Source organism: Corvus kubaryi, unplaced genomic scaffold (assembly GCF_017639235.1).
Source record: "Corvus kubaryi isolate FWS band 111438036 unplaced genomic scaffold, C.kubaryi_AGA036_p1.0 37391, whole genome shotgun sequence".
NCBI classification, from domain to species: domain Eukaryota; kingdom Metazoa; phylum Chordata; class Aves; order Passeriformes; family Corvidae; genus Corvus; species Corvus kubaryi.
The window spans coordinates 2,243,736-2,264,120 of NW_024581130.1; the positions used below are offsets into that span (position 1 = coordinate 2,243,736).

Sequence of the window (20,385 nt, forward strand, 5' to 3'; positions counted from 1 at the left end):
AGCTTTGATTTCTAGGGACTTAAAGAATTCAAATCCAAAATTTCCAATGTACTTTAAGATGTTTCAAGATGTCTATGTAAGATGCCAGGGGTTCTTCACATTTACTTGCTGTCACTCAGCACTCATTTCATTTTTTTTGCTCATCTTGACACTCTTTTAAGGAGTACTTTCCTCAGTTGTTTGGTCCACCACTGTGATTTCACTTGGCAGTCTTGGGATTAAGTCACTTCTTACAAATCCAGGATTTAGTGCTTCAGATGCTGTAGCCTTCTTGTGGCACTCTTGCATCCATAATCTTATTTCTGGTGGAAGAGACATCTCTGTGTGTATCAGACACCAGCTCTCTTCTTTATGTTGTGTTGGTGTTATGGAAGGCTTATATTCCTTGTCCAAGACATGACTTAAGCAACTGCAAGCTTTCCTGCAAATATTCTGATCACTGATACGTTCTGTCCTCCACAAAATTTTAGAAATATAGTCCTTTTTATTTTCATGTTAAGTAGTTTAAGGGTAGACACTGCTAATTGTTGATGGCTAAAATTCAAGCTCCTTCTTGACTCAGAAGATGTTGTACATTTCATTTGGGCAAGGTGGACTTATGTCCACTTGTAAATTAATAGATTCAAACTTCTACCAGAGCGTACGTGGAATCACTGACCAACTTCCAGGTCACGTGTTAAGAAAATTAAGTAGAATCACAGAATGGTTTGGGTTGGAAGGGACACCTTTCACTAGACCAGGTTGCTCAGATCTCCATCCAACCTCGCCTGGAACAGAGATGGGGCATCTACAACTTCTCTGGGAAACCTGTTCCAGTGCCTCACCACCCTCACAGTAAAGAATTTCTTCTTAATATCTAATCTAAACCTGCCCTTTTTCTGTTTGAAGCCATTCCCCCTTGTTCTACCACTACAGTTCCTGATGAAGAGTAACAAAGGCTTTACAGAGGTAAAAAAAAGAAAATTAAAAGTGGTACTCAGATTTGTATGTCAGTACTATATGATTACATAACCAGCTCTATCCTATACCTGCAGAAGCACTAAAGAACAGTGGTGGTCAACAGTAAAAGAACATTGGATTTTAAAGCCAATTTGAAATACAGATCACTTAAAACGTTCTCTACAATTCCCAGCGGAAAAATTTCCCAGGTGGCCTGTTGCATTATTTCAATTATTTGAGATCAGCTGTGCTATTTCTTCCAAAGGATACTGGAAAAGACTTACAGTGTTTTTTGTTATATGAGAATTCAAGTCCTGTAAGCACTCGTGGAAGTTTTTCAAGTGAATTCTGGGCAAATTTAGATGAGAATATCTCTTTCCTTCTACTCTTCAGGTTGGACTGTTGTTTCTTTTTAAATAGCAAAATAATCAATCCTGCACATATCTTCATTATTTCATGCCGTCTACATATCTACAGGCATTATAACAAAATTCTGAATTTCATGTATAGTGGTATTTACCCTTTTTTACTTAAAAATAATCTTGTGGCTTCACTTATTGGCTTATATACTTTAAATCTGACATTTTAATAGATATGCCACTTACAGATTAAAGAGCATGTTTCCCGCCTCCCTCCACCTCGGGAAATGATTAAAAGTAAATTTTTTACATAACTTTTTTGCCAGAATCATGGAAGACACATTTCTTTTAGAAAATCTTTCATCAGGTAATGGGGCAGTGGGATTTAGTTACTATTTATATCACAGAAGTCCATAGATTCACAGTCCTGGTAACAGGATCTTGTAGTAGATGCTGTTGAAACCCAATTCTTTCTTCATTCTCGAGATAAGAACCTTCTGGGCCATGGCAGTGCGAAATGCCTTATTCTTCTCTAGGTTGTCCTCGAAGGCTGAGCTATTGCTGATTGTCTGGGTAAGATAAGCTTACAATGTGTTTCTCTTGCCTACAAGGAGCTGACTGTAAAATAATTTAAGGGGGAATCAAGTAATAACTTTTGGTCACCATCACCACGGGCAAGGTTTGAACTGGTGCCTTAGATTGAAATGTGCTAAATTCCACCACCAGCCCAGTGTTGCAAACTGCACAATGAATAGAACAAAAGAAAAAAATCCTATTTTCTGTTGTGTGGGTAGTATGCTTTAAATGTGAGAGAGTCTTCCTAGCTGTGGCAGCAAGCAGCTTTGAGGTAATTGCTATTTTGTGTTTCAGTTCAGAGACAGACGTTCAAATGAATCATTGGCTTCTGCTTCTGTGTTCTGAGCTGGTCCCTTTGCATGTTCAGTTTTATTGGTTTTAAAGGGGCTGTGTACTGGCACAGCTGCTCCCAGTATAATGGGATATGCAGCATAGAGGAAAACATTCCCATGTATTTTCCTGGTAAAAGTTGGGTGATTTTATATACAATTTAAGCAATCAAATCCTATAGTAGCTTTAGCTGAAAAATATACAATATATGATAGCTCCTCTAGTGATTATACAAGATACTTGGTGGTTACATTTGTACATATCCAACATTTTGATTAAATGAATACATTTTAAGGAGAAGCCTTGCTCTGAGGCCTCAAGTTTTTTCCTTGCTTTATGTTTCTTTTCCATTTACTTTTGAAATTTATATGAGTCTTGATCACTCTTCTAGTCTGCCATGCGTGGGAGAGGTATTAGCCCAAATTCTGCTGTGGGAACTCTGTGTTTCAGCTGTCTTTAATAGGATCACACTTCTAAAAAATAAGTCATATACTCATATAAAAATTTAGATAGAAAACTAAATTACATCAGCAGTGAAAAATCATACAACTGAAACATCAATTCTAATTTAAAAGCACTTCTTGAGACAATGTAAAATGTAATTCTATTGCAGAAGTGAGGCAAGGCTGTTGTGGGACAAAACTAATATAGAAGTCTGACAAATATTATTAATAATCCACTGATATGTATAACTGATGAGAACAGTGTTGACAGCACCATATTGCAAAAAAAGAATCATAGCCTGCTGGGAACATTACAAACCCACTGGTAGAAACAAGCACGACCCTCTAATGCTGTTAGGGGTGCCACCACAGTGATGGGCCAGATTCTTGGAAGCTGACATCTTCATAAATCAGAAGCTCTCTGGTACCACAACTGGTCCTTGCTTTGACTGATATATGATTACAGTTGAGGACTGTAATAAAGCAGAAATTATGCTAAGTGTAACCTATCTGTGCTGATGACACTTTGGAGGCTAGAGGTAACAAAGAGAACACGCTAAGTCTGTCTTCTACAGAACAATCACTATGAAAACCAGCTAAATTCAAAGGCCATTTAAGATTGAACAACAATACTGGATGTGTCTATTAGAATTGCCATGTAAATTGACTTGTTAATGACATAATAAATCTTGTTTCCTACATTATTAAATTAAATACTGCCTATTGTAAGAATATTTGCCCATCTACAAATGTTATCTACATAATGGACATTTACACAGGGATCTACTTTTATGAATTTTGGCCCTATTAATATATCATATCATAAAATCACAGTATTTTTAAGGTTGGAATAGACCTCTAAGATATCAAGTCCAACTGTTAACTTATGTACATATTATAGTTACATATTTCCATTTTAAAAGCTGCAATTAAAGTGTAAATATTGTTGGCTAATGTAGTTGGCTGTCAATATGCACTTGTTATGGGAAGTGTGACATATGCCACTTAATAAGAAAGCATAACATGCTATTTCTAATATAGTTATGTAGGAAGATGGAGCTCAGCATAAGACTTATTTGTGTATCATTGTGCACAGTTATAAATGTGTTGAAGTATAGCCTGATTTTCTGATCCTTGGAAGTCAGGATGTAGTAGCTACACTTAATTTCATGTGAATCCATCTGATCACACTATGAAAAAATATATTTTTCTTGGGAGAATTTCACTTTCAAATCTCTCCTGTAGACAGGGTAAGATTTTATTACCTTCCAGTTATTCATTTTAAACACTCATTCTTTTATTGAATGACACAATGACCACCTTATGCCCCCCAGAAAGCTAAATCATCTTTGGAAATTCAGTTTACTTTGTCACTTGAGGAATGGTTTTGGGGTTCTTTGTGTGAATTAGGATGTGCAGAGTGCACATTTGTTATTTTTTAATTAAAATGGATGTCCAGATAGAGGACAACACTATCAAAAGAATAAACTAAATTACTCTTGGAGTCTTATTTGTAGTTGATAGAATATGTCTTTGATGTCCTTATTTACATAGATTAGCTCTTTATTCCATAATTGGTGCCTTCATCTTATTAAGTAATTGACTTTTACTTCATTAGACAAGAAATGCATAACCTACACAGAGTTCTGGATATAAGAGAGCGAATAGGAGTTCCTGGTGTAGCAGACAGGAACACTCACATCTCTTACAAATGGGAGATGTTGTAAGACATACCAATATGAAAATATTCGTGTGTAAGAGGAAATTCTTGACATGGCAAAGGCCAGCTAGATGTAGTCAGGGGAAGGACTGGAAGGGATGCAGTGTGACCTGTTGCAAATAATGAATTCATGCTGCAGCCTAGTGTGGAGACAGCCCCAAGACTGATGTGCAACTTACTGCACTTGGTAGAAAGGCTATTAATTCTAAATACTGCAGTTCCAAAGGAAAGTGTTTCCAGTCACAAGAGAGCAAGGAATGCTCTTCTACTCCTGTAATGTTCACTGTTCAGTCTGCATAGGAGTCTCTCAGCAAAGGGTCCTATTAATGCAACAGGCTTAAATTTGAGGAAAATCAAGCAATTCTTTTATTTATAGCTTGTATGTGGAGTTTTATGTAATTTATTATAGAAGTGAGTGCTACTGAACACTTGAGTACATAATTCTCTACTAAGAAACCTTGGTGCTTGGAGTCAAACAAAATACACTTGCATGATAGGAGCTTTGTTAGGATTGCCAGTCACAGAATCATGGAACCACGGAAAAATGTGGGTCAGAAGAGACTCCTGGAGATCCTCTAGTCCAATTCAAAGCAGGTTTACCTTCAATGTCTAGAACATTGTCCAATTAAGCTCTGAATATCTCCAGGAACAGCAACTCCACAGTCCCCTCAGGCACATATTTGTAAATCCTGTATCCTGACACCTGACTAGAACCCTCCCACACTGCAGTTGGTGTCCATTGCCTCTTGTCCCATCCCTGAGCACCTCAGAAAAAGCCCACTTCCACCTGCTCTTTGCAAGTCAATACAAAACCCAGCAGCTCTGGGACAACCTCAGTGCTTCTGACAGAGCTGTGACAGGCACTGTACACCTCACTATGTGTTTTGAGTTCCAGCCACTCCTGCAGCGGGTCACAGATCTGTTTTCTGCTGTTCTCATCCCTTCAGAACAAAGATGCTGTTGCTCTCTACAATGCCAGCTCCAGGTATCTCAATGGATGGGGTGCTGCATTCTTTTACTCCACAGGAAAACACAGACCTGTGTTTCACATAGCAGGAAATTTACCCATTTTTTTGTGAATGCCACAACAAGAAGCTTTCTTTTACCTCCTCATTCTGCCCCAGAAAGAAAATAATCTGACGCTGGTTTTATCCATAATCCATTTTCAAATTTTTCTCTTAACTACCAATTATTTTTCTGCTTTCTTGAGTTTTTGACCAAGCTGCAAAGTGAAAAACACACTGTATCTTTTTTATGGATGTAAACATATATCCATAGAACAAAGGGAAAGTAGGATCTACAAATTCTTTATGAAATCACATTATGTCTACTATCTGAATTTGTGCTTATTGCCTGCTCTGAATCTCACTCAAAAAAAAAGAAAAAAATCAAGTAGCATTTATTTTAGGTGAGGCTGTTTTAATGATTGTCAAGAAACTGTACCAGCTTTCTTTTACCAGTTTTTGCACATTTAATGAGCTGTGGATGTAAACCCTAAATTGAGCATATGATGTATATGAAAAACTTGCAATAATTTAATTTTCCAAATATTTATCTTACCAATGGTATAGATTATTCTTACAATTGTGGCAAGCACTCTAGCTGTACTAGTAACTAAAAATAGTCCAGACACACTACCTCAGTCTAGCAAAGTAAGGATATTTCAAAATAGGGTTCTTAGTGTTGCTTGATTGGTATTTCCAGTGAAAAGCTCTGAAGTCAGATGCCACAACTCGGGAATTTTTTAATACTGTAGCAGAAGGTGACACTCTGTGCTGCAAGAGACACCTGAGAGACAGAGAAAGAAGCAAATGCTTCTGGCACTTTTTTTTTTTTTTAATTTTTTTTTTTAATCCACAAGCGTGGTTTTAGAAAAGTAGATTAGTCAGAGTTATGGTATCCAGGGACAGCAGGAAAACTACTTTTCAGGCAGCTTTGTGAGATAAATCTAGCCACAGTACTTACACTGTTTCTACCAACATGTCTTCTTTTCCTGGACCCAGTTCCTGATTTACCTCTCATGACCAATCTTCCTGTGGAAGATCCTATTGATTGTAGCAGGAATAATAATCATGCTTCAGCATTTACAAGGATTAAAATCTATAAATTCTGTTCTCTCATAATGTATTCAATAGTCAGATTGCATCAGAACCCGGTGACCTGGAACAGAAAAGCACATAGGAAGACAAAAGTCTGTTCTCTGGGAAGGTCCATGCTCACTGTGTCATTTTTCTTCCTTTCTCTTTTTGTGTTTCTGATGCTGCCTAACATTACATGCTCTGAATTAGCCACTGGATCTGCCTTTTGCTCTACTCCAGAGTCTAGAAGGACCAGCCTCTTAACTTAGTTGCCTACAGTTAAATTACACACTCATCACATCACGTGTACATTTTTTGATATTAAAGATCTCTATTCACTTTCAGCAATTACCTGGGTGAATAGATCTGGTATCCACAAGAAATTCTGTGTGATCGACTGCAACTTAAACCTTTCTTCTTTGAGAAGATAACAAGAGGGTTTTATGGCAACCATAAATCAGAGTATTTTATATACACATGTAACACCAGAAATGGTAATGTTGGTTTAGGAGAAAAATGCTATGAATGGTAGAGAGGGCTATGCTTAGAACACTGGTTCTTTAAACACTGGATCCAATCTTTCATACACTAAATATATATTTTAATGCAGATATATAAGTCTAGGAACCAATGATATGACATATCAGACTGGGAGAGCAATGAAACTTTTACTTGTAGCACTGACACATCTGATATCACCGCTGCTTTACAAAATTAGTCCTGCCTCATTTGATGACCGACCTGAGTACGAATTAGTGCAGTCTTACTGTGCCATTTCCCTGTTCTAAAGTTCCCCCTCAACAACACCCTTTGAACTGAAGCTTTATGTGCACCTGACATGTCTTTTCCTCATCCTGCTCACACAAGTCTTTAATCAGGTGGCATATTGCTCATGGCCAAACAAATAGTTGGCACATTCAGTTCCTCTGTACAGACTTTGCTATTCAAGCAGAGAACATCTGTCCTGTTGGCCGTGTTCACTGGAGGTTATTGAAAGACCGGAGAGACAAGCATATGTTTTTTTATTCCAGTATCTGGACCGCATCTTTGAATGGAAGCAAACACTGTTCCCAGCAAACCCTGCTCACAGGCCAGTGACTCTAATCTGGGACTTGTCTTGTGCTTGTAAACCATAACACATTTGAACCTCTGCTGTATTGATCCTGCACATCTTTGGATGACCTTTCATTTTTTTGGGGGGAACTGCTAATCTTCTCAAAGGAAAAAAAAATCAGTGATACACACATGAGCAAAAGCTGTGCATGAAAACGCTTGGTTAAATCTGGCTGAAACCTTTCAAAGTTTTGCAAAGTGTTTAATAGTTGAAAAGTGGTGTTCTTTGGAAGTGAATGAATAAAATAGCAGCTATAATGGATAATCCACTGATTTCACTGGGAACATTTGTATGAGTCATTACAGTCTTTTACAGGTAGCTCTGTACCTCAGGGTTTTGAAGACTGTATATATCTACAAAGTGTCGTGGCCTACATCAGCTATTATTAAATTTATCTTAAATTTATTTGAGAAGCAGGAAAAGAACTGTACATTGTAAAGCTATTTACAATATATTTTTGTATTTTTGCTTTAAACAAGTCAGCATTTTCACTAACACCATGTATTTGAAATGTCCAGTACAAAGAGGAAAATCTTTAATATTTCATGTATGTTATAGAAACTGCCATCAGGTAGTTATGGTCCTCTTGTTTTGCCAATTCACAAGCACAATTACAAAGAACACCTTTTTGATCACTTTAGCCTAATTAGCCTTACTTATAGCCTTCTTTATGAGGTAATCTCCAGGTGTAGTAATGCATGACTAGCAGGGGAGGGAGCAGACCCTGCCCCTCTGGTCTGCTTTGGTGAGACCCCACCTGCAGTGCTGCTCTGCGGTCCCCAGCACGGGAAGGACATGGAGCTATTGGAGCCAGCCCAGAGGAGGCCACCAAGGTGATCAGAGGGATGGAGCAGCTCTGCCATGAGGAAAGGCTGAGAGAATTAAGATTGTTCAGGCTTAAAAAGAGAAGGCTCTGGGGTGACCTAATTGTGGCCTTCCAGTATGTAGACAAGAAAGAGGGGGAGGGACTTTTGACAAGAGGATTGAGTGACAGGACAAGGGGGAATGGCTTCAAACTGAGGTTTATATTAGACATTAGGAAAAAATTCTTTACTGTGAGAGTGGTGAGGCCCTGGCACAGGTTGTCCAGAGAAGCTGTGGCTGCCCCATCCCTGGAAGTGTTCAAGGCCAGGCTGGATGGAGCTCTGAGCAACCTGGTCTAGAGGAAAGTGTCCCTGCCCATGGTGGGGGAGTGGGGGGGGGTTAGAACTAGATGACCTCTAAAGTCCCTTCCAACCCAAAGCATTCTGTGATTCTATGGTATTTATCTACAGGGTATATTGTGAGTATAGGGGGACACTGTTCCTGATTTGCATCAAGAGGCTTTGGAGCTGTTATCTGACTTTGTACGGAATAGCTGTAATAACCTCAGCCACTTAAAAAACCGTGACACTGTAACGTTTGGAGATGGTAAAATAGCTGTCACTGATTGCACACACGAATTAAGGAAGAATTAACTTGCAGACCTTTTACGGGAGTATGTGTGGGCAGTGTACATTATGCAGAGATACGGTTCGGATCCTTTACGTGAAAGAACTTACTAAGTCAATAAATCTCTAGTAGACGCAAAATAAAGGGAAGGGGGAAAAAAAAAAAAAAAAAAAAAAAGCAAGCAAGGCGAGATCAAACCTTTGGGACCCCAAAGCCGCGGCGACAAAAGGCAGCGGCCGGCGCGGGGGGCGGCCCTGCCCGCAGCCCGACAGTAGGGGGCGCTCGGGCTTCACCGTGAGGCGCCGCCGCCGGCCCGCGCCGGGCGGGACACCGGGGACGCGCCGGGTGCGTGCGGCCCCTGCGCGGCGGCGTGACCCCTGCACGGGTGTCCGTGTCCCCATCGCGGGCTCTGTGTGCCCCGCTGGCGTGTGTGCGACTCCTTAACAGGGCTTGTGCGACCCCTGAACGGGGTGTCTGTGCCCCCGGGATGTGTGCGGCCCCTTAACAGGGTGTCTGTTCCTTCCTAACGGGGTGCCTGTGTCCCTTTAATGGGGTGTCTGTGACCCTTCACTGGATGTCTGTGCCCCTCCGGGGTGTCTGCGCCTCCTCAACAGGGGGTCTGTTCCCCCTCCGGCGTGTGCGTGACCCCTCAGTGGGTGTGTGTGACCCTTTAGGGGCGTCTGTGCCCCCATCACGGGCTGTCGGTGCCCCCATCACGGGCTGTGACCCCTCACAGCGTGTGTCCCCATCACGGGGTGCCTGAGCTCTCTCTCATCGCGGGGTGTCAGTGCTCCCCCTTCACTGGGTATCTTTGTCTCCCTCACAGGGTGTCTCAGCTCCCTCATGGGATATCTGTGCCCCCTCTCGGGGTCTCTGGCCCGCTCCGGCACCGGGAGCCGCTTACATCCCGCTTTCCTCCGCTCGGCTCCTTCCCTCGTGTCCCTCCCTCTTTCTGCTGTGGTGCTTCGGGGTTTGTTCTGAGCGTCTGTGGGAGAGGGGCTGTTCTCCCGGTTCCTGGGGGGTGAGGCGACTCGTTCTCCCGTCTCCGCACTGCTGCCTCCGGGGACCTCGAAACTTTCCCGCTGGCGGCAGCTGCGCTGCATCCAAAGAGCCCAAGGGAGGCTGGAGGCTCCTGGGTTTCGGCGGAGCCCGTCGGCCCCGGAGGCTCTGTGGGGCACGTGCGATCTTTTGTTTTGTGTTTTATCACATTCCCTTCCTTTTCCACAGAGAGGGCCAGCAGAGAAATCCCTGGGGAACATCCTTTCGAGGGTCTCACTCCCGAGCGCCTGCGTGTGCGCGCGAGAGGGAAAATGAATAATTAGAGAACAGTTCCATGAAATCACTTACCGAAAAATTAGCTGCCCATTAAAGGGGAAGCTGTGAGGAGCAGTCATGTAAACCCTACCTACACCCAACTGTAGAGGGGAAGCAGCGAGCCTGATTCCCAGCCCTGCGGCTGCCTGCTGGCATCACCGTCCCTATCTCCCTACCCCGGGAGGAGAGAGAGAGGGACGCGTGGGTGTGGAGCGCAGTGGTTTAGTCCACACCCCGCAGCCTCCCTTCCCCAGGCAGCCTCGGGAGCAGCGCTCATTCTCCTCCCTCTCCCTGCCAGCCGGTGTGTCCGTGGCGGCGGGAGGCGGAGGCGGCGGGAGAGGAGGGGAGAGAGGAGCGGAGCGAGGAGAGGAGCGGCGGGCTCCGGGGCCGCCCGGGTGAGCTGCGGCGGCGGGAGACCCCCGAACTCCGCGCAGCCCCCGCCGCCGCCACCGCTCGGCAGCAGCCGCGGCACCGCGCCGGGGTCCTGCCAACAGTTCCCGCTCCGCTGCCACTGAGGAGGGAAGTGTAGGGGACACCGCTTTATTTATTTTTTTTTTCTTTTTCCATTATAATTATTTTTCTTTTGAGGGGATTTTGAGAAAGCAAGCCGTTTCCCTCCCGTGTAGCACATTGCCTGGGCGTTCCTATTATGGAAGTTAAGTGAGAAACTCTGCAGCTTGAACTGATTTGGAGAGAAAAAGGGAGAGAGAAAGGGGTAGGGGGAGGGCGACAGGAAGGCAAAATAGCCGAACCAAGCCAATGGTTTTCCTGCAAAGTGCCGGGAAGTTTGTGGAGCACTTTCTAGGAATCAGGTCCTTTCTCAGAGTCTCTCCTTGTCTTCCGAAGAAAGAGCTTGCTTTTGGATTGCCATGGATCCTAAAGAGTCTTAGACACACTTGAATAATTCCTCTGCTTGGGCTGGATTGGTGGGAATTTAGAAAGGAGAGTGTGTGCAAAGCAGAAGCCTTCGGAGCTCACTCGCTGCTGCTCTAATCTGTATGGATCTAAAAGTGTCACATTCAAGACCTTTGCATTTCCAGCTTTTGAATTGAAGATTTCCCTTTCCACTTTAAGTAGCTGCTAGGAAAGTGAAAACTTTTGGACCTACCTCTTACTGGCTTTGGATACTTTTTTTCTTTTTTTCCTCTTTTTTTCTTTTATTTTCTCTCCCCCCCCCCCCCCTTTTTTTTTTTAAAAAGTCTCTGTGGAATTGGTCTCGCAAGCCATCGGGATTGGTTTTAATATGTCAAAATGGGTCTGCTGACGCCACTCCTGCTCTTCGGATTTGCATTTTTTCAAGTCTATGGTAAGTTCGCTTATTTTAGATATGTCATTTCTGTGCAGAAATCCCCTTCATCTGAATTTGATTTGGGACAGCACATGGATGGCATTATAAGCTTTAACGTTACAGAGCCCTAAGTTTGTTCCTGATATAAAAATGGTATTTGGGGAGGGAGGGATCGGAAGAGGGAGAATATATGTTTCCCGTAAGCAGCCCTTCCCGTCTCCTAACTTAATGGAAAAGCAGCTTATGAATGGAAGAATGTCAGCTTGAGGTGGCGAGCAAAGAGTAAAAAAATACCGTGATAAATCTTTTATTTGGGGGTGGGGAGTGGGAAGGGGAAAGGAACAGCAGAGCGCTGTTGTAGCTGGTATTACTTTGCCGCCTTCTATTGTTAAACTTTCCACCGGGAGAGCCAGCTGATGAAATAAATAGGTTAGCCCTGCCTCGGCTCCAGGTGAGGGGTACTGGCGGATTTCCAGAGTCCCTCAACGCCTCGCTCGGCGCTGGCGAGCGGCAGGAAGGGAGGGAGGGAGGCGGGCTGGGAGCGCGGGGCGGCGGCAGCGCGGCCCCGACCACCCCGCTCCGCCCCCGCCCATCTCCGCCGAGCCGCGCAGGTGGGGCGGCAGCGGCTCCCCATCAGCTCCATTCCTTATTCCGAGCTTCCCAGAGGGAGGGTTTTCATGAAGCTTAACGACGTCTGGGGAAAGGGTGGGTTTCCTTATGAGCACCGTCCCCCCCCCCCCTCCTTTGGGTGTGCTCTGTAACGTTTCTTGTGGTTTCGAGTTTAAGTACTGGATGGGGAGCTGTAAATTATCATCTTGGGGAAGTACGATTTAGCAGGGCGAGAACTTCAGTGTAAGGGTAAATTGCCTTTCAGCGTAGGGGTGGGCGCTGTGCTGCTGCACAGGCGGTGGATGCACTAGAGCAGCTCAAGCACACGACTAGGAGCGAGCATCCGGCTCTACAGAGGGTGTGCTGGCACCAAATGCTCGCCAGCCCAGCTAGCATTGGGTATTTGCAGCTCTGAAAGTCCTTTAGGCTTGAGGTGAATGCAGTGTCTGGGATCCTGAATGTTTTTGCCTGTGTGTCAGAGCAAACTTTGTTCCGAGAAGCTGCTCACAGCATTTACTGTATCAGTCCCGAGGCAAGGGCTCGAGGTTTATTGTTTGCAGTCACAGGCTGCTTTGAGTGTTTCTCCACCACCCCCTAGCAATAAAGGAGGCAAAATAGAAGAGGGAAAGATTCAAGTACAGTTTTATCTTGGGTGCATAAAATGCTCTGCAGTTTAATGTTCAGTTTGGTCAGTAAGAAAATTTCTACATACTGTGCTCAACTAGACAGGAGAAGTTTTAACTGTAAAAGGGTTTAGTAGAACGTTTATGTCTGTCAGTGCAATCATAGTTTTGCAGGGATTTTGTTTTGTGTTTTGCTTTATTTTTCTTGCTGTAACAAAAGATCCTTAACTTTAAGACCACTGATATTGGAGGTATCTTTGTGTGCAAACTGCAAACATCAGGTCATAGAAATGTACTTACTAGTAAGTGTTTAAAATTGTAGCTAGAAGGAAAACAATTAAAGTGCTCAGTGGAAGTGACAGAGTGAATCAGAGGAGCTTGGTGTTACAGAATGTAATTAAAGTACCAGGCTGTTTGGAGATATATGAAACAAATGCAATTAACCAGCTTGCTGGAACGACAGGAGCATGACATAATTTATTCGAGTTTTGTCATGGGGAACACATGTAGAACCTTTGTTCTGGTTTAGCCTTATGAGGGTGGGGCAGTGCAGGTGAAGCACACAGCTTATTTAGAGCCGGACCATTAGAAAAAATGGCCAAGGAGCTGCCTGGAATATGTGTGATGCTCCCCTTTTGTGGGAAGATATTGCAGAGACTGTCAAGTTTGCCTACATTAACAACTCTCTGAAATAAATAAAGAGCTTTGTGGATAGCACATCATGACCAAGTAGATATAAGCTGTTATTGTCGAAATGACTAACAAGTAGCTTTGAAGAAGTACTGGCAGGCAAGCTTGGCACACAGTGCTTTTGTCTCTTTAGAAGCATAGTAATTACGATCACATCTTAGGCTGACATGTACCACTAGTTGCTTTGTAAAGATCTCTATCAATGTCAGCACCATTTGTAATGCTTTATTTTAAGAATAAAAGGCAAAACCCAACAGACTTCTTGTTTCATAGGTCCTTGGTCTGTTTTCTGTGTTTGAAAGTTACCTCTTAGTGCGTTTCTGCGTTTAAGGGGGTTTTGTTGTTGGGTTTGGCTGGGTGTTTTTGTTTGTTCTCTTGGCAAGAGGTCCAGACATAGGACTGTATCATTTGAGGCATGTTAACCATCCTTTCCTCTCTGAGCTTACTTTTATTTAGTGATTCAAAAGCGGTATAGATCAAAATGATATTCTTTTTCTTCGAAAGTTATTTTTTTACCTGTCCATGGTTTTAGGACACCTGAAAATTGCACAGCTCAATGAAAGTGGTAGAAAACATGTACTACATACACATATGTAGATTTTTAGGGTTTTTATTACTGTGCTTTTGTTTTTCCTGTAACACTGCCCATGTTCTTGCACTCTGATGAGAGAATAACTTCAGTTCTCTTTTTCTTTAGCTATCAATCTTGGTTATTGTTCTTGACACAAAGCAAACAAAGAAAAAATCAAACACAAAAAATCCCAAATACCAAAACACACACACATACACACACAACTCCCCCAAACAAACAACAAAACACCCCACTAGACAGAGTCTGCACCATAAAGTAAGCCACTAGCTACTGGAGTTTTTAAAAGAGTTACATGTGGGTTTTTAATAGTGTTCAGTTGATTGGTCTTTCATTGTTACATGTTTTGTTCTCTTTTTTCCAATAATTAATAAAGTTTAAAATAACACATATTAACAGAAAAGGTAACAACTGACATGAACACAGGTTTTGGTGGGCCAGACCCTGGCCTGGTAGGACACATAAGTACTTTCAATGAAAATGACAACTTTTATGTCAGAGCTGGCTTTTAGTCCCTTGAAAACTGCAAGTATGATGCTGTTGAATGGGTGAAGGTGTTAAAGATATATGAGAATAATTCTGTAAAAAGAGCATTTTAGCACCATGTTAATATATTTCAAAGGCACTTCTTTTCTTAATGAAAAGTATGCATCTGAAATGGTGTGGTGGCAGAAACATTCTGTATTTCTTTTCCTTTTTATTTTTTAAAATTCTTTTTATTTATTCATGCTGATGAACTACACGTCTGTGGCCTTGTGCAGGTCCCTGTTGCCTGTTGGAGAACATGGCTTACATATAAAGCTGGAGTATATTCTTCCAGTGAGTATTTGAGTTGACAGGGTCTTGATCTCTCATGTGAGTTTTGCTGTTGATGGATAACCTTTGCTTCTGTGGAATGTGTACATTTTAATGCTTTAAGAGTAAAATTCTGGAGAGTTTGCAGTTTTGTTTCTTTACCTTGTTCTTCCATAGGACCCAATTCTGCAGGGCATTTAAGTGCTTCCATCTCTTAGCCACAGTCTTGCTGAAGTTAATAAGAATTTTAACGTGTTCCAATCATGTGCTTTAAAACTTTGCTGAGTAAGGATGAATTGTCCCTGTGATGACAGATTTTGCTGAATTAGTCTTAAGATTTTGCTTTCTTTACTTCTTATCTCATAAGTTGTCATTGCAACAATATGTTTTTACAAGATAAGCAATGAGGGAACCCTGCCATTGTACTTCAACGAGGTGGATTTGCTTGAAAAGTAATATGATAATCCAGGTACTTTGGTTTGTGTCTTTGCTAATTTGGAGATCTGCAAAAGGTCTGATACTCCACAAATCTTTCTGAAAAATTGAAATTGGGGGGTTTTAAGCCTTCATGTGAGTTGCACTGACTACATTAGTCTTTCCATTAGGAACTCTCTGGAATGATGAGATTGATGTTGCTCGGGGAGATTAAGTTTTACCAATGCAGGCTAAAGATATGCAACCTTAAAAGTAGACAAAAGAATTTAAGTACATTTTTAAGGATGCATAAAAAGTACCAAGGAAATGTGCCAAAAAGTGTGATGAGAGGGAAAAGGAGGCTTTGGCTGGTCTGTCCAGTCAGTTCCATTTCCAGGAGTCACTTTTCCATAGCAATGCTACGTGGGCTCATAGCCCTAAATTTGAGACGTGCTCTGTCCACTGCTGAACAATTTAGTGGAAATTAACTAAAGAGTATGCAACGCCGTTTTAGCCGTTTGTTACCTTTGAATTGCTATTTAAATATTGATCTGGGCTTAATAGATTGCTGACAGGTTCTGTGCATTCTGTTTCAGACACCTAAGAGGACGCTGCTGTCAGGTTTTATCTGTTATCTCAGCTGGCATGGCAGAGGTTGCTCTTCCTGTGGCTGCCATCTGGCTCACACCTCTCACACCAACCTTGGGGAGGATACTTAGTGGTCATGTTGATGCTGTTTGTTGCCAAGAGGCTCTGTTACTGGTGTGCTTTTCTACATTTCTATAGGAATCTCTTTATTTTGCAAGAAGGCCAAAGAAAGCAAGTGTTTGCTCTTGCCAAATAAATAAATAAAATGTTTTGGCTTTTTGGTTTCTTACATGTAACTGACTTTTTACAATACTCTGTTATTGTTACATGAGGATTCTTGCACTTACGTTTTGACAGTACATGTGCCTTGTATGTTCAAAACAATTTGTTTTGTGGCTGGGTACAGGATCCCATCTTAAATCACTACTTCAGAGAAAATGTTGAGGATACCTTTTATGCAGGATGGTCGTGTGGACTATTAGTTATAAGATCTTTGAATGCAAAATATTGTATAGAAATAGAGATTTGCAGGTGTATATTTAGTGCCACCATTTTGACTCTAACACCTGATTTGTACTGTAGCTTGTGGACTCTGTGCCCTTGAAGTTATATGGACAGATATAAGATTGAGTTTAGTGTTGTCCTCACCTCAAACTGTTTCCTTAACAAAATAACTGCTAATCACCCATGGTTAATAACTTTTGTTCTTATGGTGGATAATTAAATAAAGGCCATTAATTCAGATTCTGATCCACACCACTGAAATCTGTAAGAGTTTTGCTGTTGAGTTCACAGAACACTGTGAAAGCAGGCGAGGTTATCTTGGCTTACTGTCATCATGATCTTGCTATAAGATGAAGCTGGGTTGTTGTTACATGCAACACTACCACGACTACATAAATACTAGAGGGTACAAGTGTGTATTGATGTTTCAGTTCTGTTCACTCTTTTCTCATTCCTACAGTGCTCTCTTTACTAGAGCAGAGTTTCCCTTTGAAACCAAAAAGCTGATTCTTGTGCTGCATTGTGTATGTAAAGATATGCATTCTTAATGTTTTTTCAAGCCAAAAGTTCATGAAGTAAAGAATGGCTTTTTAGTTCAATCTCTGCAGCTTATCTTGGCATTGCTGGCATGGAAGAGATCCAAGATGTTCTTTTAATTTTATTAAAATAATAGCTGTAGTCAATAAATACATGAACAACAATGGACAAACTAACCAGTAGTACCCATGTAATAACCTGCTGATACTTATATTGAGCCACTGTACTCTGGTGGCCAAGGCTCATTGAGATTGATCTCTGGGTTATGGACAAATGTGAAGTGAGGTTATTCATCTAAACACTGTTCTGGCAGAAGTATCTTGCGCATGTGCATTGAACTTGCAGCTCCTTATCACTCTCCCCCAGTCATTTTTAAATTTTTTTCTTTTTTTTTTCCTTAGCAAATTTTCTTTTTTTGTAAACTGACTAAATAATGGTTATTATCTGCCGATCCCTGAGTTAATACATCTGTTTAACTGCTTTCTGCTTATGTACTAGATAGGCTGGCAAACATCATTCCTCGTTGCTTGTTTGCCTTGCTGTTTCTACCAGGAACCATCGTGTCTCTGGCTTGCTGATAACTGAAGGTCACCCTTATCTAGTGATTCCAGCGTGTATTTTGTAACCCATCGAGACTGTGTGCATGCAGGTGCTATTGCAGACTTTCAGTGCTATTATCTGCGGTGGCTGTGGGGATACTCCTTCAGTTCTACCTCCCTGAGTGATGACTGGAAGAACACAAAGTATCTTCGGATTCATTCCTCATCATTTTCAGGTGCTGAATGCACAAGACACTCTTCCAAGCTTGACTTGGAGCAGCCTTAATGATACATGGTTATTTGCTTGCAGAATTACCCTTGTCAGTGAGTCTTCATTGTACCACTTCAGTTCCAGCAGAATTCTTCAGTCTGATGACAGTGAAGGACCTGCCATTGTGCTACTTTATACTTTGTTATATCTTGCTTTTACTTTCTCTCCTCACTTTTTCTCAGATTAGTTCGAAGAACAGTCTATTTGGTCTGATATATGGAAATGAACTGGTAGGATGAGTGGGGATGCTAGGAGCTAAGTATGGTCTCACTCATTAGAGACTACCTAGATGGTTGTTCCGCCCTGTCTGTTGCAGCATATGGTCTTTCATTTGTATTTAGGCATTGCTTCTATAGCTTCAGTGCAGTGTGCCAAGGAGAGAAGAGCATCTCTGTGATGTGCCTGTCATAAATGCAGATTGGACAAATAAGTAAGGAATAAATGGCCAGAAGCAAGTTGTAAAACACAGTGAGCTGTGGTTCACTTCTATTAATCACTTTCCATTGATTGCAAGAGAAACTGAATGGAAAAAAAATCTAACCTTTTGAAACCAAAATGTCAGATAACTAACATCAGTCAACTTGTTCCTCATTCATAGTGAATGGAGGGACAGTTCATGCCAGGGTACCAGAGGTACTTTTTCACTGCTGTGAAAATGTCAAGAGTTAAAAAGCAGTCATGAAAAGTATTTTAATGCCGCAGGAGCCCTATAATCATGGGTTCTCAGGCTGTCATTCTGTGTGGTTTTCAAGGTCCACATGTCCTATAGTCCGGATTACTTCCTCCTGGCAAAAGGAATGGTTAGTTTTAACTGTTTTATCCTAAAGAGAATTCTGTAACTAAAGGATGGACAATAGTTTCTTTCAGTATTATGAAAAATCCTAATGGCATAGCAAAGCTGTTGGACTAAGCTAGTTGGAAAAAGTGTTTTCTTCACCTGGATTGCCTTTCCCTAGAGAGCTTGATCTCTTCGGGATTGTCACTCCATAGTAGAGCTTGCAGGAAAAGGATCTGTGGGTGCATCCTCCTTCTCACTTTCCAGTGTGTATTATGTCACCTTTGAGGCCTATAGATGCTTGTTTTACCTGTGTGTACAGTAGCACTGCCCTGCTCTGACGGTTTTCTGGAGAGAGAAATTACACTGTAAGCTGGGAGAAAGGGTGGGATAGCCTGATCCCAGGTCCATGGCTTGATGGGGAGAGACAGCCAGCAGAGGAGCTGGGTTAGATAGTGTAGGGAATGAACAGGGAGCAAAGCACCACTAAATGCTGATCCCTGAACACTTCAGGGTTGTTTCCTGCTCACTATGTTTAGGCTTTTATTGTTGCTATGTCATTTGTACATTGCTTACCCATGAAGTGAATAAGTTTTTCTGTTAAATTGTCTTAGACCAGTTTTGTTTGGAGTGGTTGCAAGAAAATGCTAATTTGTAGTTTGATGCAGTGAACTAAGGCCTGTGCTGGCTTTAACCTGATGCACTGCAGAAGTGCTGTGATAAATTGGCTAGGGCTTTTTTATATATATGTTTTTATGATATGTAAGAAGAATTCAGTGGACTAACTAAAATAGTTGGTTTATGTCAAGGCAACAACTATTAAACAAAGGACTGTTAGTGGAAAAAAACCCCAAAACCCTATCAGAAATACTGCAGGCAGCATTTTATCCTTGATCTATGCATCTGTTACCAGACTGGATTTTAAATTATAATGCTTTGTTTTTTAGCTAGTCAATGTGATTTGGCTATTCAGATGCATGTCTGAATTACAAAATACTGTGGCTTTTTTTTTCTTCTGCTTGAATTTGTTTCATCATATTAAACTGTGCAGTGTGGTCTTTACCTAATGAGATCAGACAATGTGTTCTGTAACATGTAAATCCTATCTATGGCGTAAAATCTCAGCATTTAGAATAGGAGTATCCTATGACAAAATAGTCTTTTAGTGCTGTTGAGTTTAAATCCCTAAGAATAGTTTTCTCTATGTGTACATCTAGATTGAAAAAAAAAAAATCTTTGTGGAAGTGTATATAGATATAAGTAAAGAAAATAACTTTAGAAACTGTCAGGTGTATAATTCATGTCCCTGAAAGCAAAACTCTAAAGAGGAGTGGGAACTCTTAGAACACTGAATTAAAGGAAAATGAAAAATGACAAGTAGGCAAACAAAATTTTAATGAAATATGAATCAGTGTAAACGAGAACTGCTTATTATTGTTATCATTTATTGACTCTTTTTTGACAACTGCTCAATTTAGAATGAAATGCAGAAGAACATATGTCTGTCTTTGTATGACCCCAAATATTTCTGTTCTCCCTTTCAGCAGACAACATGCCTTTTCTCCCCTTAAGTGATTTTTGGTTGCTAGGAGAAGTGCAATGGTCTGCCCTGCTCTTATCCAGCAGTAAAACTGAAAAGTGTATTGAGGTAAAGAGAGGGGCAAAGCACAGTGTAGGCCATGAATCACATGTTGTCTCTAATATGTCCACTTTGTTCCCACTTTTTCTTTGAAAACTTTTGTTTCTACTAATGGTGTTTCTTTCCAGCTGATCTCTCAAAGACATTCAGAAAGCTAAAAAAAAAAAAAAAAAAAAAAAAAAATTGTGCTGTTAAGAGTCCACTCAGAGGAACAAAAAGG

At 41.5% G+C, this 20,385-nt stretch overlaps 1 protein-coding gene across 12 annotated transcripts in view; it reads left to right on the top strand.

The window, feature by feature from the left end:
- Positions 1–20,385, top strand: part of ROBO2 (roundabout guidance receptor 2) — a 1,044,190-nt gene that overhangs the window by 590,739 nt on the left and 433,066 nt on the right. The window contains exon 1 of one of the 12 annotated variants that reach the window (XM_042038142.1): positions 10,650–11,610. The exons of the other annotated variants lie outside the window; for them this stretch is intronic. Coding sequence (XP_041894076.1) covers positions 11,556–11,610 — 55 coding nt within the window. The 5' untranslated portion in view covers positions 10,650–11,555. Of the gene's footprint in view, positions 1–10,649; positions 11,611–20,385 lie in introns of those variants that run through there. 12 annotated transcript variants of the gene reach the window in all.